Source organism: Otolemur garnettii, unplaced genomic scaffold, assembly GCF_000181295.1.
Source record: "Otolemur garnettii isolate 467f Iridium unplaced genomic scaffold, OtoGar3 scaffold00096, whole genome shotgun sequence".
NCBI classification, from domain to species: domain Eukaryota; kingdom Metazoa; phylum Chordata; class Mammalia; order Primates; family Galagidae; genus Otolemur; species Otolemur garnettii.
The window spans coordinates 727,015-742,727 of record NW_003852491.1 but is presented as its reverse complement, the minus strand read 5'-3'; the positions used below and the strand labels follow the sequence as shown (position 1 = coordinate 742,727).

Genomic DNA, 15,713 nt, shown 5'->3' with positions numbered 1-15,713 from the left:
GATAAGCAAAAGATGGTCTATCCATACAATAGATTATGCTAAGTGAAATAAGCCACTCTGGGCTCTCCTACAACTTAACCTTTACCTTGGAAGTGAGAACAATGTAACCTAAAGATTTGTTCCCTCGTATTAATTTGAAAAAAAAAAAAAAGAAAAGAAATAAGCCACTCACAAAAAGGCAAATACTGCACGACTCCACTTGTGGCAGATACCTACAGTAGTCAGAGACAGAAAGGAGAAAAGTGGTTGCCAGGGGATAGGGGGAGGGAAGGGGGAGTTACTGTTAACGGATACAGTTTCACAGGATAAAAAGCACTGGAGATGGACTTTGGTAACGACTGCACAACATGAATGTACTTAATACCACTGACCCTGTACATAATAATGGTGAAGACGATTAGTTTTGTGTTGTGTTTTACTACAATCAAAAAATTGGAAGAAAATAAAAACAAATGATAAGCACTCTATTTCATTGAACACTAATAACTTAAAAAGCAACTAGTGGCTCCCGTCTGTAAGCCCAGCACTTTGGGAGGCCAGGAGGACTGCTTGAGTCCAGGAGTTGGAGGCCAGCCTGGGCAACACAGTGAGACTCTTATCTCTACAAAGAACTTCTAAGAATTAGCCAGGTATGGTAATGTGCACTTGTAGGCCCAGCTACTTAAAAGGTTAAGGCTGGAGGATCACTTGGGTTTGAGGCTGCAGTGAGCTATGATCTTGCCACTTAACTACAGCCTGGGCAACAGAGCAAGACCCTGTCTCTCACAATAAAAATAAAATCAATTTTTTTAAAAAGCAACTAAATTGGAAGAGGTATCCTGAATTGGGTCCCAGAACAGAAAAAGGTCATTAGTAAAAATTTAAAAAACAATAACAAAAAACAACCCTGGAAAAATCTCAGTAGCCTAGAGCTTAATTAATAATCACATACCAATGTTAAATTTTTAATTTGAGAAATGTACCATTACACTTAACATACCAAGATGTTAACATTAGAGAAAACTAGTTAAAGGGTATACAGGAACTCTCTATACTATCTTTGCAAGATGACTATGAAATCTAAAACTATCTCAAAATAAGTTTACTTTAAAAATAAACTGTTGGCCATGTGTAGTGGCTCATGCCTATAATCTCAGAACTTTGGGAGGTTGAGGCAGGATGATTGCTTGAAGCCAGGAGTGTGAGTCCAGCCAACCTGGTGAAACCATGTCTTGACAAAAAAATTTAAAAATTAGCCAAGTGTGGTGGTACATGCTCATTCCCAGGCAAGAGGATCACCTTAGCCCAGGATTCCAAGGCTGCAGTGAGCTATGGTTGTGTTTGTACAACTATCCTGCAGCCTATATGACAGAGTGAAACTCTTGTCAAAAAAAAAAAAAAAAAAGAAAAAGAAAAAGGCTACAACTAAAAAAAGTTAGGATCAATTCATATACAGATGACAAAGACAATACAAATATATTAGAAAAACTGATAAAAGCAATAGACAAAATTATGAATGCCCATATAGTTTTTTTGGACACAAGGTCTCATTCTGTCACAAAGGCTGGAGTGCAGTGGTATGATGATAGCTCACTGCAACCATAAACTCCCAGGCCCAAGTGATCTTCCTGCCTCAGCCTCTCAAGTAGCTGGGACTATGGGGTGGGCACCATTATACCCAACTGATTTATTTTTTGTAGGAATGGGGTCTTGCTGTTACCCAGGCTAGTCTCAAACTCCTACCTCAAACATCCTCCCACCTCGGTCTCCCAAAGTGCTGGGATTATAGGCATGAGCCACCACACATGGCCAACAGTTTGTTTTTAAACTAAACTTATTTGGGGATAGTTTTAGATTTATAGAAATCTTGGCCATGAAACTTTTATTTTTAACCAAGTCTGTTCACTGTTATCCAGCTATTGTCTCATCATCCACTACTTACAAAAAGCCAGACTATGGATTTAATACTATAGACTTAATGATTCTGGGTGCATTTTTTAATACAGTGGGAATATCCTTCTGGCCATCCATTATTTTATATCTTTGATAAGTTGGTTATAAGTTTATGAGCATCCTGATTGCCTCAAGTTAATTGTTAGTCCATTTTTGTGCTCAGTGAACTCCTAGACAGTCCAACTCAGGCCAGACTGCCCTGATTTCATGTTTTCAAGCTATAATATGGAGACATTGAATATAAGGTAATCTGGGGATACTCAAGCATCTGGTGGGTCACTGTAGCTACTGGAAGCTCGTGATAAATGTCTTATCATTATTAGAGAAAAAGGATCCTGAAACAGCTCTATCAGTAAGCAAGTTGTGGGAAGCAACTGATAAAGGCATCTTCCTTTATTACAAGTCCATTAATACTCATAAGTAGGTGGAAACAAAGCTTTATTCAGAAGATAACTTGTAGTATCTGTTTTACATTACTTCCGGACCAAGATTTTTTGCTATTAAAAGTCAACTATTTAAAAATGGATGACAGGTCTTAACAGGATGGCAGAAAATACAGTATGGCTTTTAATTACTCTGGACAAGGGAGAACTATGACTAAGGGCATTGTACATTCTTCCCTCCCCTTCTCTGAGATCAGGTGCTTGAACACTCAACACGCTTATAATGCAGGTGCCTGGAGCTAGGAATCACGGTGTAGCTTTCATTTCCTTTCTCCATTGACCTTTAAGGTCATCTGGTTAGCATGCTTTGACCACAAACAGAGCTCTTCTAAATTTCTCTAGCACAACCTTAACTTGATATGAAGCACTTACACGAGGAATGGTGCAGACAAGAAGGCAGATTTATTTGTACTTTGGGAAAAAAAACAGGATTCCATGGGGGGGTGGGGGGAAGCCATTGACATTCAGTAAGCAACATTGCCATCTAGTGGAATGATAACACAGCACCAAGACTTTCAAGACCAGATAGGAAATGTTAAGTGCAGGTGCTCCTTTCAATTTTTACCATAAAACGGCGCTTTTAATAAATAAGCTGGTCTTCAGAGAACCTCAGATCTTCTTGAGAAACTATTTTATCTTTAAGATGCATAAATGTATGTGATTTCTGATTTGGCTTGGTTTCATTCTGGTAAAAAATGGGTTGTATTTCTTTCAGAAGACCATCAAATTTATCCTCAACCTGAAAGTTATGTAATAGTTTGGGGCAATCTGCCTCTTTGAACATCCATCATTCTTGTTCCACAGTCTAAACAGCAACCCCTGATTATGACAGACAGTTTATAAAGAAGCAAAACTCAACTGTACAAGAACTACATTAAGTTTACTCATTTCCTCATTCTATTTTTATGATCTAGGGTGCTAAGTATTTGAATTCCTGAAAAAAATCATTAGAACACACCAATAACAATTTTGCATAAATCACATAACCCAACTCTTATTATGACTAGACAATAACAGTGGAAGATATTGGTGTGAGGATGTGGGAACGTTGTTCTTAATGAATAAGAAAGTAATTCTTCTCAAGGCTTTAATTCTCTTTTATACCCAGGTACTGCAGTTAATGTGTTGATTTGATGAATTCTATGAGCATATAAATGAGAATACTTAATGAAACACCTGGATAAGAAAAGAAATAAAGTTGTAAGAATAACATATTGTTAATAACCACAATCTCATATTGGCATCTCTGTCATTACTAAGACTTTAGATTCTGGGTTAAGTGCTCTGCTCCATGGAATATCCACCATGATTATTGATCTTGCTAATGAATTTCTCTATTGCAACATTTCAGGGTTTATGACTGGAGGCATGTACAGATTCTAGAATGTATGAGTTCGAAGTGATCTTCATCAAACCATATTCTTGGCAAACAAACTCAGTTAAGGATTTCAGGAACAGTGAAGTTCTAAGAAAGAGGTATACAAGTGTAGAGTAAAAAGTTGAATTAAAACATTTTTAGGTTGCATTTTGTCATAAGACACAACTGAATGTTTCAATTCTGAGAACCTGAGATTGTCCAGAAAAAGTTCAGAGTGCAGGATGTAAGCTATCACAAAGTCAGCTGCTGTTCTGCATTTTCAAAGCGACATTAATTGGGAAGTGGGGAGGTTGCTGAAGTACATCGAAATGAAGCTGCTCTTTTTAGGGATGTCTAGACTGTCTCAGCATTCACTGCAATTTGCAATGATCTCCCCTTCCCCCCAGTCTGAAGTCTTCCTTATCATATATTCCAGTTATGTGAATCTTTCACATAATGCTACTATTTGGGTACTCCTGAAGTCAAAGCAATCAAAAAGGCTAGGGGAGCCTTACATTAACTCAAACATGATGCCAAAGTCATCTCCAAAAAATTTTATTAGCATGATTAAAAACATTTTCTTGCATAATAACAGAAAGAATTTTTAAACATGAAAGAGTATCAGTGGCTATACCTTATAATCAGTATTTGCAACTGAATGGACAGCTTTATTGCCAGTCTCCATTTTAGTAAAAACAATCCATTTACTGGTTCCATGAAGTCATGACTATTGCTTTTTCTGGGAATGAGTCCCTACTGCAATTAAGTATAAAAAATATCTTCCATCATAATTGGAGTGTGACCTGCATTGGAGTGTGACTCTGAGTAAAGAGTTGGTAAAAATCCACAAAGAGTTGGGTTTTGTTTTTTAAAAACATTCCTTTTAGACACTACAAAGAAATAATTAGTATTTTGGCTTTTAAAATTCCTACATGATATTTAGAATGACAGTCCCCAAAGGCCCTCCCTTCACATAATTGTTAACACAGACCCTCTTCTGGAAGGTGCATCCTGGAGGGTACGAACTCTGAAGACTTCGACCTCCAATGTTTATACTGGTTTGAGAACAAAGACAGCGTCATCCAGAACATAGTAGTCATTATACATGTCGCCTTCACACAGGTACGGCAGTCTGGTGAAAGCTTCGATGACAAAACCAGCTTTTCTGAAAACTTCAGGCAGACTATTCACTTGTTCTTCCCAGTTCTGTCCTTTGATTTCCAAAATTTCTGATGGTTTCTCCCACTTGCCACCTACTAAAACAAATAAAAACATTAAGTTAAATTCTTGAACAAACAAGTTACTTAAAGAGGGAAAGGAAAGGAACAATATTTGCCAGAAAGTATTTGACACAGTAAGTTCCAGACCCACGTGAAGAATCATCTCCTCTATACGTTCTGTGTACCTCTTCAAGTAGGTGGGCACAGAGATTAGAGTACTCAGAAAGGCTCAGAAAGGCTGAAGAACTTGCCCGAATTTGCCCAAACTTGCAAGGAATGAGTGTCAGAGCAGAAATAGAAACCAAGGTTTGTCTGGATCCAAACCCCATACAGTTATCTTCCCTGATGTTTTTAGAAAATATTCTCCATTATACCAACTGGGGGCTGCAATGATTAATGGGTTCAGAAAACTGGTTATTAAATAATAGAAAACCAGAGCGGACAGTAACACACAGTATCTGAAAAAAAGTGTCTTGGACAAACACAAGAAAATACCACTTGTGTAGTACACTAATCTAGATTGATTAGGTTGAAAGTAAAAATTGGCTCATGAAGCTTTTAATTTATAAAAACAGACCATCAATGTATTTTTCATACTTACCTTTTCAGAACAATTTCAAAAAACTAAACTCTAGGACCAGAGAAAGGCAGAACACCAGAATAGATTGGTCAACTCAGTTTTCTTGGACTGACAATTAAAGTCTCTACTGGTCACTATGAGCATCTGACACCTGGGAGTGGGAGGATAAGTAAGGTCTTCAAATTTACATACAAACCAAGCACTGACCATAGTCACAAACACAAAAATAATAGTACATTAAAACTTGGGAGTGCTTTTAGGTGCAGTGGTGATGCAAAAACTATATATATCTTTAAAAACATTACTAAATTCAGATTGAGAATAACTTTCTGTCAAAGAGAAAATACATAATCAGCAGGTCCCAGCAGTAGGAACACAATGGGAGAGATTTTTCATTCTTTTTGCTGGTCCAGCACTGAACCTTCTTCCTGCGTCTGGGAAAGTTCCTGAAGCTGAGGCACTGGCACATGATCTAAGCTCAGACTCACTTGCCTAAGATCTCGAAAGAAGAACTAATGACCCAAAACAGTGGGGACAGGAGGCTCGAGGCTCATTCTCTGGGGAGTGGAGCAGTGGCAGTTGAGAAGCAGCAGCTGGGGCAACAGCTGAGTGGAACTGCCAGCAGACTTTACGGACCAGCAGAAGCAGCGTGCTCTCCAGACCCATTTTATAGCATGATTTGGGGCATTTTTCCTGACTATGGATCCCACGATTCCTCAGTCCTCGCAGTGATTCTGGAAGCAACCCCCCAAATCCTTTCAATGAATTTCCTTTTGCTAAAGTTAGCTTCAGTCTGTTCCTGCTGCTTACAAAAATGACGCTAACTGAAAATACCTCCAGGAACAAGGGAAGGGGACCTGGAGGACAGAGGGCCCACTGTCTGTTTTACAGTGCATTAGGAAAGTGTCTTTGAATTCAAAACTAAGCACAACTGGCTAATGACAGACAATGGATTTCTTTATTATACTAGGATGTGCTGTTCACTAATTTTTCTCTTGCTCTACACAAAGGCACTTCCTTCTGCTGCTGCTTCTCCCTTCCCAGTAGTTGCTGGCCTGGGCACACAGCAGGGGCGACCCGAGACCAGCAGCACCACACTCCTCTGGAAAGCTGAAGTACTAATTTTCTATCAAACAATACCCCTTCCTGGGACTATGTTATATCCAAATCAAAATCTTGCCCAAAAATACCTTAACACCTGTGAGGATTTGTAAAATCCAGGAGGGGAAAAATGCACATTTAGAAATATGCTCCAGGTTAAAATCTCAATGTGAAATGGTTAAACTGTGTTCCAAGCCATTTTTACACAATTTCAAAGAAGTTCCTGATTATGGTTCCTTAATAAGAGGTTCCTCTCTTCAGTTCTTCCTTTCCGAAAAGAGAAAGGAGGAAGAAAAAAAGAAAGCCAACTCTCCTTTAAAATCCAGACCCCAAGCCCTCTCAACACACGGACAGAAATGAGGACTGTGAAAGGAGGCAACTTCGCTCTCCGCCTGCGCCTCAGTCTGATCCTGCTTTATGTCGGTAAGGTTCTTTTCTTTCTCCTCCCCCATTTTATTTAAATCAACTGCTACTTTTCATCTAATGCATTTGTATTTTAAACTTTTATACAATAATTTTTAAATGTGTAACATTATAAAAATTGTTTAAGGTGCTAAGTTTCCTTTTTCCCCAGAGAAACAGGGGATAGGAGAACAGCTGGCAAGTTTCTTATTAACCTTGAAAATTCCTTTTGTTATTATGCTGCTTTAGAGAGCACCTCGTCAAACAAAGGGTTCTAAAAACCACGTAGGCTAGTCACCAAACATATCATTGCCATACAGGCAAAGTTGCTCTGCACAGAGTGAGCAATAAGCAGTATTTGTTGAGTATTTTCCAGGAACAGTGTTTCTGAAAAGCTAACTTTCCATAATAAAAAAAAAACTGTCATTAAAAAAAAAAAGCTAACATGACTCCTTCTAGAGAGAATAATCCTACTATACTATATTTTACAAATTCTGCCTATACTCATTTTTGTCTCTATGAAAGAGAAAGTGTCTCCTACATCATAGTTCTAATAATCTCAGGCCTGGATTACAGAGCAGGAAAGAGAGTAGAAAGCTTCTGAAAGTAATTTTTTCTCATCTATCAAGAAGCACACAAACTGTTCACAGTAGTTATTCTGGATGAAAGAATTACGGCTTTCTTCTTGCTTCCACTTTCAGTAATATTCTATTTTTTTCTAATAAGTATATGTTAGTTTTACAAAATATTTAATTCATGTTAAAGAAGAATCCTCATCTTTTTTTTTTTTATTTTATTTTATTTTTTGAGACAGAGCCTCAAGCTATCCCCCTGGCTAGAGTGCCGTGGCATTACAGCTCACAGCAACCTCCAACTCCTGGGCTCAAGCGAGTCTCTTGCCTCCGCCTCCCAAGAGGCTGGGACCACAGGTGCCCGCCACAACGCCCAGTTTTTTTTTGGTTGCAGCCGTCATTGTTGTTTGGCGGGTCCGGGCTGGGGATTTGAATCCGCCACCTTAGGTGTACGTGGCTGGCGCCTTAGCCAGTTGAGCTATAGGCGCCGAGCCAGAATCCTCATCTTTTAAAAATATATTCTGAGAGACACGCAGATACAATGGCAAGGATATGCTCTAATGTAATATGAGAGGGAGGGAGGAGACGGGGAGAGAGAGGAAACAAGATTTGACAAGATTTGGCTGAAACCACGACAGCAGGAGGTTCACTGTGCTAGGGCCCTGCTTCTACATATGTTAAGATTTTTCTATAATAAAAAGCTTTAAGTGTCAAACATTAGTTATCTATTAATTCTCTAATGTGGTTTTTAAAAATAGTAAAAAGAGGCGCAGCGCCTGAGGCTCTAAGGAGTAGGGCACTGGCCCCATATGCCAGAGGTGGTGGGTTCAAACCCAGCCCTGGCCAAAAACTGCAAAAAAAAAAAAAATAGTAAAAAGAATATTTTATTCCTTCTACTGAGATAAACTTTCAAACTTTTCAGTGGATATTATACTTAAAAAAACAAAAACACCTTGGAGTTCAAGACCAGACTGGGCAACAAAGCAACACTCCAACCCTTTAAAAAAGATATGTAAGAATTCTTTTTTTTTCAGACAGAGTCTCACTTTATAGCCCTCAGCAAAGTGCCATGGTGTCACAGCTCATAGCAACCTCCAACTCCTGGGCTTAGGCGATTCTCCTGCCTCAGCTTCCCGAGCAGCGGAGACTACAGGCACCTGCCATAACGCCCAGCTATTTTTTGTTGTGGTTTGGCCAGGGCCAGGATGGAATCTGCCGCCCTCGGCATATGGGGCCAGCACCCTACCCAGTGAGCCACAAGCGCCACAGGAACAGCTGTAGTGTAACACATTATCCAAACTTCTCTTTTTGGCTAATAGATTGCTTAATTGGGGCAGGGGGGAGCCAGCAGTTTCCTCACAGGTCCCTGCTTCCTCAGGAAACTACTATAACTGGTTTTCTCTCACACATACACTAATTTCATGGAAGTTGGAAATAAGTACAGATATGAAACTCCCAAGTTGCAAATATTTATTTTATCCTATGCTGCTAGTTCTTAAAAGAAAGTGTCAAAAGTCAGCTTCCCTCTCTTTTTTTTTTTAAGACAGAGCCTCAAGCTATCCCCCTGGGCAGAGTGCCGTGGCACCACAGCTCACAGCAACCTCCAACTCCTGGGCTCAAGCGAGTCTCCTGCCTCAGCCTCCCAAATAGCTGGGACCACAGGCACCCACCACAACGCCTGGCTATTTTTTTTTTTTGGTTGCAGCCGTCATTGTTTGGCGGCCTGAGCTGGATTCGAACCCACCACCTTAGTTGTATGTGGCTGGCGCCTTAGCCACTTGAGCCACAGGCGCTGAGCCTTTTTTTTTTTTTAAGTATTTCTTTTATAGATACGGGGGTCTTGCTGTATTACCCAGGCTGACCTCAAGTAATCCTCCCACCTTAGCCTCTCAATGGGCATATGCCATTGTGCCCAGCTCCTTAGCCTCCCTTTTTAAAACTTCATCTGAAAGATGGCTTGAGATTAAGACAAGATCTAAACTCAAGTCTACATTCTTTACCACAATATTGGTAATCAAATAAGAGAAATGCTACAAGGACCCACACAGCAGTGTACACGTGCCAGGAAGAAATGAAATCTGCCTAGCCATAGCATGGCTAGCTTATTTGGCCTCTGCCTGGCAATCAAAGACATTGTAGGGTAAGCCAGTGCTGAATTTCCACAGGTGTACATCTTGCCTTTTATCATGTTTCCCAAAGGGACAGCAGGCTCACAAAGAAGCAATTGTGAACTGCCATCAATTCCTAGCAATCCCAACCTCCACAAAGCCAAAACATCACTACTGCTCATGTGCTCAATCAGTGGCTGCAACATGTGTATGAGAAACTTTGATACAGGTCACCACACTGAAAACAATCCCGTGAGGCGAGGGGTATAGATGAAGAGGGCTGGGAGATCATGTGATCTGTACAGATCAAAGGAAAGCTTGTAAGTAGCAACGATGTACACCTGGACCCCAAACTCCTGATGCCAGATACCTCTGCTTATGACACTGATTTCACTGGAACCTCTCTGGGACTGTCCTCAGGTAACCAGACATCACACAAACCAGCAGGTAAATGCCAGAATGCCTGAAACACAAGGAGTTAGGACAAGTGAGGACCACTGGCATCCATTTATGTAGTCTTATGTGATTTGGGTTTCCTAGCCCAAAAACTTCAGTAAAACACAAGCACAGGCAAAGTGAAATGAGAAGCCAACTCCACTCAACCACCATCTGCTTCCTCCCGCAGGTGCTGTGGGTGCCTGTACTGTCTCTATCACACAACCACATTACCTAGAAGTGGACTACACTCAAAAGGCTGTCACCATAGAGTGCACCTTCTCTGCTACTGGATGCCCTTCAGCACTTCCAACAAGCTTGTGGTTTCGCTACGGAGCTCGCCAGCCCGAGAACCTGTGCTTGAGTGGATGCAGAAGTGAAGCCGACAAATTCACAGTAAGGGAAACCTTGGCAGAAAACCAAGTGTCCCTCACTGTAAACAGAGTGACTGCAAATGACAGTGCAATTTACATCTGTGGAATAGCGTTTGCTAATGCACCAGGACCGAGAGCTAAGCAAACCGGAGGAGGGACCACGCTGGTAGTAAGAGGTCAGTCCGTTCAGCTTTATTTCAGTGCATCATTGCATTTTGCTCAGACCTTTAAAATCATTATTATGGCACTTACTTACATGCAGAAATCATGAGATAAGTTTGCTAACTTCATACCCCAGTTAGGGAGGGCATGATCTGAGCACAAGTTGTCATGAGATTTGGATTAAAAGAACTCCTCCAACCTCACTTCTCAATATCCACAGAGTCAGTGGTGTGCAGGTTCTATATTCTCTCTCTCTCTCATCCAGACTTTACTTGTGAGGGCCGACACATTCATCCTTCTGTACATTACAATGATTTGGTGTACCATACCAAGGGAAATTTGTGATGCACAACAATCAGCTTTCTCAGAAACTGATCTCGTATGTACCACCTAGAACAAGGCTCTAGAGAAACATAAATGATGACAATGTTTGGGACCACAGAAAATATGCCTTATGGAGAATTAGCACAAATTTGCAGAGAAGCCACTGGAGGATCCTGAACCTTCTCATTCTGCCTGGACATCAAAGAACTGGAAGTGATGGCTCTCACATTCTGAGATTTGCTAAACCCCATGACAATTCCTCACCCAAGTGAAGACATCAAACCTAGCTGAATCCTATCCTTAATGTCACCAAGTCATTCCCTTGAGTAATCAGAGATTAAGAAATTTCAGAGAAAAAGTTTCACATAATTCTGAATGAAGAAAGAGAAGAGCAGTAACTCCTTTTTTGGATCTCTTTCCTTAAAAACCAAGAGCACTAAGATCATTAAAACAAGTTGAAAATCACTAGCCCTTCAGTTTTTATAATATGACTCTGAGGGTCTGAAATTGTCCAGTAGTATATACCAGGGGTATCCTAATGGGCTTCGGCTATTCGAATGCCATTTAACTTTAGTTTATTCTCAGGGAGTGGGGAACCTGCAGCCTTGGAGCCATGTGTGGCCCTCTGGATCCTTGAATGCAACCTTATGACAGAATCTAAATTTTACAGAGCAAATCCTTTTAATAAAAAGATTTGTTTTATGAAGTGTGGATTCATTCAACAGGCCATACTTGGGGATCTGGAGGGCCACATGTGACCTTGAGGCCGCAGGTTCCCACCTCTCTCACCACATTAGCCTTCTATAAAAAAATGTTAATCTGGCTCAACATCTGCGGCTCAAGCAGCTAAGGCGCCAGCCACGTACACCTGAGCTGGCAGGTTCGAATCCAGCCCAGGCGCACCAAACAACAATGACAGCTGCAACCAAAAAATAGGTCGGCGTTGTGGCAGGCACCAGCTACTTGGGAGGCAGAGGCAGGAGAATCGCTTGAGCCCAGGAGTTGGAGGTTGCTGTGAGCTGTGATGCCATGGCACTCTACCCAGGGCAACAGCTGGAGGCTCTGTCTCAAAAAAAAAGTTAATCAAAAGGACAAATGACTTATAGAGAGAGGAAGATCTTTACAATCACAAGCCTTTTATGAACAGAAATGAGGCCGTGTGAAGACAGAAAACGAAACCTCCTGACTTTTCTATAGAGCTCCTAATTTAGAACTGAAACTTTTTCTTTCAGAGTTGGATAGATGTAGTTAATTCATTAGTTTCACAAATAAAAATGTATGTTGTACACATTGAGTTCATAGGATAAACATCTGTGGGATATTTAGTTGGAAAGTATAGGTTATTTGGGTAATAATTACAAACATAATTGTATTTTGTACTTCAAATAATCAGGTACTTGAAGATATAGAATGTTACTTAATTTCTACCTAGAGCACAGGATACTTTCTATTAGGAGAGAGAAATTCCAAATGTAAAAGTGAATTTAATAATTTTACTTCCAGAACTTTATTATAGAGAAGGACAAGTACATGTAACAGTAACAATGCCTATCTTTTAAGCAAGTGCTGAGCACTATGACTCTCAGCTATGGCCTTCTCAGGTTCACTTACAGACTGCACTACACGGCTATGCACGCTAACCAATTCCAAGGCTATCAATGTCAGCATTAACCAACACATATGGAAATGTCTTGACTGCATAAGGAGACCCTTGATGGCACTTGGTCACCATTCTACCAATAAATGGCCTTGAACAAACTGTCTTGAAATGTTCATCTAACTCCAAGTAATGCTTTACATAAAAAGTGACTCTCAGCATTATTTTAAAAAATGAGTAACATTTTTGGTATAATGTATTAAAAGAAGTGATGAGCTAATTTTAACTATCAAATACCTAAGTGTCTTTTGAATGAAGAAACTCTGAACAAATCTTTATATAATTGGCAAGCAGAGTAAGTTCACGTTTCACCTCTAGCATGCAGCTTTGGTTCTATTTTATATGTGTACATGCAAGAATGTGCTTCAGTGGTGACTGTTTCTTTTTGTTTTTGTAATTAAGAAATTAAGCTTCTCAGTAAAGAAGTACAGAGTTTCCTGATAGCTCTCCTGTCACTGCTCTCTATCTACATTATTGGTGTATGTGTCATCTTCATACTCTTCTACAAAGTAAGTCACATTTTCTTGCACTGAATGTTCCCATAACCTTCAATGTTACCATAAGGAAAATAGTTTCTGTCTCTCCACAAGTTATGAGCCTCAGAAATAGCTCATCTAATTAACATCTTCCTTTGCATCTGCAGGGAACATCACCTGCAGGATAGGGCTATAAAAGAAGGCATAAATTCTCATCACTGAAATGATTAACCAGAGTACACAATTTATGGGGTTTTCTCTTTAAAGCCTAGTAATACATGGGCTTTAAAGAAGGACCTATCTTTCTGCTGCTGGAGTGAGAGGCGAGGGGGTGGAGTGAACATTATTGTTATATATGAAGCCCTAAGAATAGTCTTTAAGAACAAAAAGGAGTTATAATAAAGAGACTAGAAGCTGCCTTAAAATACGCAAGAAGGCCTAAAGTTATGGACAAAGAGCATCCTTTGGCTGAGCATATGTTATAAGACAGGGTATGTACATGTAAATGGTACGAATACTATAAATCCTGCAATCAACTGAGTCGTTCAATTAGTTTCTTAATGGAATAAAAGCACCTAAGAAATGATAAAAATGATCTCTTATTGTGTATAAATATTAAGTTAATCTTAATATGGTATGAAATTATCTGACACAATTGCGAATGCATAAGATGTTTTATATACCTTTCTTTCCTTCTCAGCAGTCAAAATCTAATACTCTAAGAAACAAAGAAACAAAAGAAGATTCCCAAAAGGTACAGACTAACACTTGCAAAATATTTTTTTAAATTGTGCCTGGCTGTAACTATTTGAAATCTAAAACATTTTAAGAAATAGAGAATACCATGGTTAACTTTCAGCCATAAAAGCTAATGTTTCTTTCCTATTATTGAAAAACTCAAAGATAATATAATCTCAAGTGGTAAACTGTGATTTAAATTTGACAGTTTGCAACCACACATTCAATTTAATGTACTCAAAATACAAAACAGTTAACTGTAGGTATAGGTGAAGGGGAGTAGTTTCTAAGAAAGAAAAAGCTCTGATGCAACAATCATTGCTAATAGTCCTCAAAGAAAAACATTTTCTTCTCATTCGTATTTACAGAAGAAGAGTGCTCGGCGTATTTTTCAGGAAATTGCTCAAGAACTATACCATAAGAGATACGTGGAAACAAGCCCACAACTTGTAAGTGTAAAATACTGTATTTTAAAAACCAAATACAGATATAAAGCATGTCTGAAAGGAACTAAGCTGCCAACGAGCTATCAATAACGATGTTTTCTTTTATAGTCTAAAAGAGGACTTTTACATAAAATAAATTTTTATACAGAACCTGTTTTGATAAATATGTAACAAAGAACCTCTGATACAGTATTAAATTGCCCCAGCCTGGTATCTTAGTGACACGGAAACTTTCAGAAACACAGTGGACATAGTCAATGTTCTCAAAACAGACAAGGATGCTTTTTTAAAATGGGTTAAGATATACAGAATCTCACATGCAGTAATAGGCACTAAGTAGACATTGCAAACATTTGTGGATCAATATTTTCTTCAAATTATGAAGAAAAATTAGTTGTTACTGATAAAGCAAAAATAAATTCACTTTAGAAAAGATGAAGCTAATAAGATAAAAAATGAGTATTTCTTCAGTCATTGGAGTTAGAGTGACATTATTGCATTATTTATAACATTGTTTCTTTAAAGTATTATTGAAACAGGGTTTTTAAATAAGATGCTGCTATAGAACTAGTAGGACAAGTACTTCATTTCCATGATGCATGATCAGATAGCTCAGATTTAAAACATAAAACAAAACAATGTGAATTTATATATTAGTAAAGATATTTTCCTCTTAAATAGCAGCCAAATGGCAAATGCAACAGGAAACTGATATGGGACATACATATATATGTGTATGTGTGTGTGTACATATACACACACACCTTTTTTTTTTTTTTTTGAGACAGAGTCTTACTATGTCGCCCTCGGTGGAGTGCCGTGGCGTCACTGCTCACTGCAACTTCAAATTCAAATTCTTCAGCTTAAGCGATTCTCTTGCCTCAGCCTCCCAAGTAGCTGGGACTACAGGCACCCGCCACAATGCCCAGCAAATAAGATACCTTTTTTAATCTAACTTTTAAAAAGGATTTTTGCCAAGGAGAGAATACCATCCAAATATTCATTTCATCCTTTAGTGTATATACAAACACATAAATATGATGCATGGTCTAATTACCTAGGATGCCACACTGAATGATTATAAATGCCTGTGCATATTTTATTCTTATCGAGGCTGGGATTTTTTTTCAACAAAGAGGCGAAAGTAAGTGAGCTGAAGGCAGAGCTGAAAGTAAGAATTTCGGAGAGTTCACAGCCAGGATTTTGACAATAGCATCTGAACAAGAAAATTATATGTCAGTTCCCACATCCTATTCTAAATACATAAGGAAGACAGTAACCTGACCTTTAAGACTACTGTACGAGGCTCGGCGCCTATAGCTCAACCGGCTAAGGCGCCAGCCACGTACACCTAAGGTGGCAGGTTCGAATCCCCAGCCCGGACCC

At 39.2% G+C, this 15,713-nt stretch overlaps 2 protein-coding genes across 3 annotated transcripts in view; one reads left to right on the top strand and one right to left on the bottom strand.

Annotated features, from left to right (window-relative positions):
- Positions 1–4,250: 4,250 nt before the first annotated feature.
- The window catches only part of METTL9 (methyltransferase like 9), a 43,200-nt gene continuing 31,737 nt past the window's right edge, over positions 4,251–15,713 (bottom strand). Inside the window, exon 5 of one of the 2 annotated variants that reach the window (XM_012808932.2) lies at positions 4,251–4,988. In XM_012808932.2, the coding sequence (XP_012664386.1) occupies positions 4,783–4,988 (206 nt within the window). In that variant the 3' untranslated portion in view covers positions 4,251–4,782. The remainder of the gene's footprint in view (positions 4,989–15,713) is intronic. The other variant, XM_003795720.3, reaches the window with a different exon arrangement.
- The window catches only part of IGSF6 (immunoglobulin superfamily member 6), a 9,566-nt gene continuing 769 nt past the window's right edge, over positions 6,917–15,713 (top strand). Inside the window, exons 1-5 of the mRNA XM_023516728.1 lie at positions 6,917–7,056; positions 10,341–10,700; positions 13,070–13,176; positions 13,844–13,897; positions 14,250–14,330. Of these exons, the coding sequence (XP_023372496.1) occupies positions 6,990–7,056; positions 10,341–10,700; positions 13,070–13,176; positions 13,844–13,897; positions 14,250–14,330 (669 nt within the window). The 5' untranslated portion in view covers positions 6,917–6,989. The remainder of the gene's footprint in view (positions 7,057–10,340; positions 10,701–13,069; positions 13,177–13,843; positions 13,898–14,249; positions 14,331–15,713) is intronic.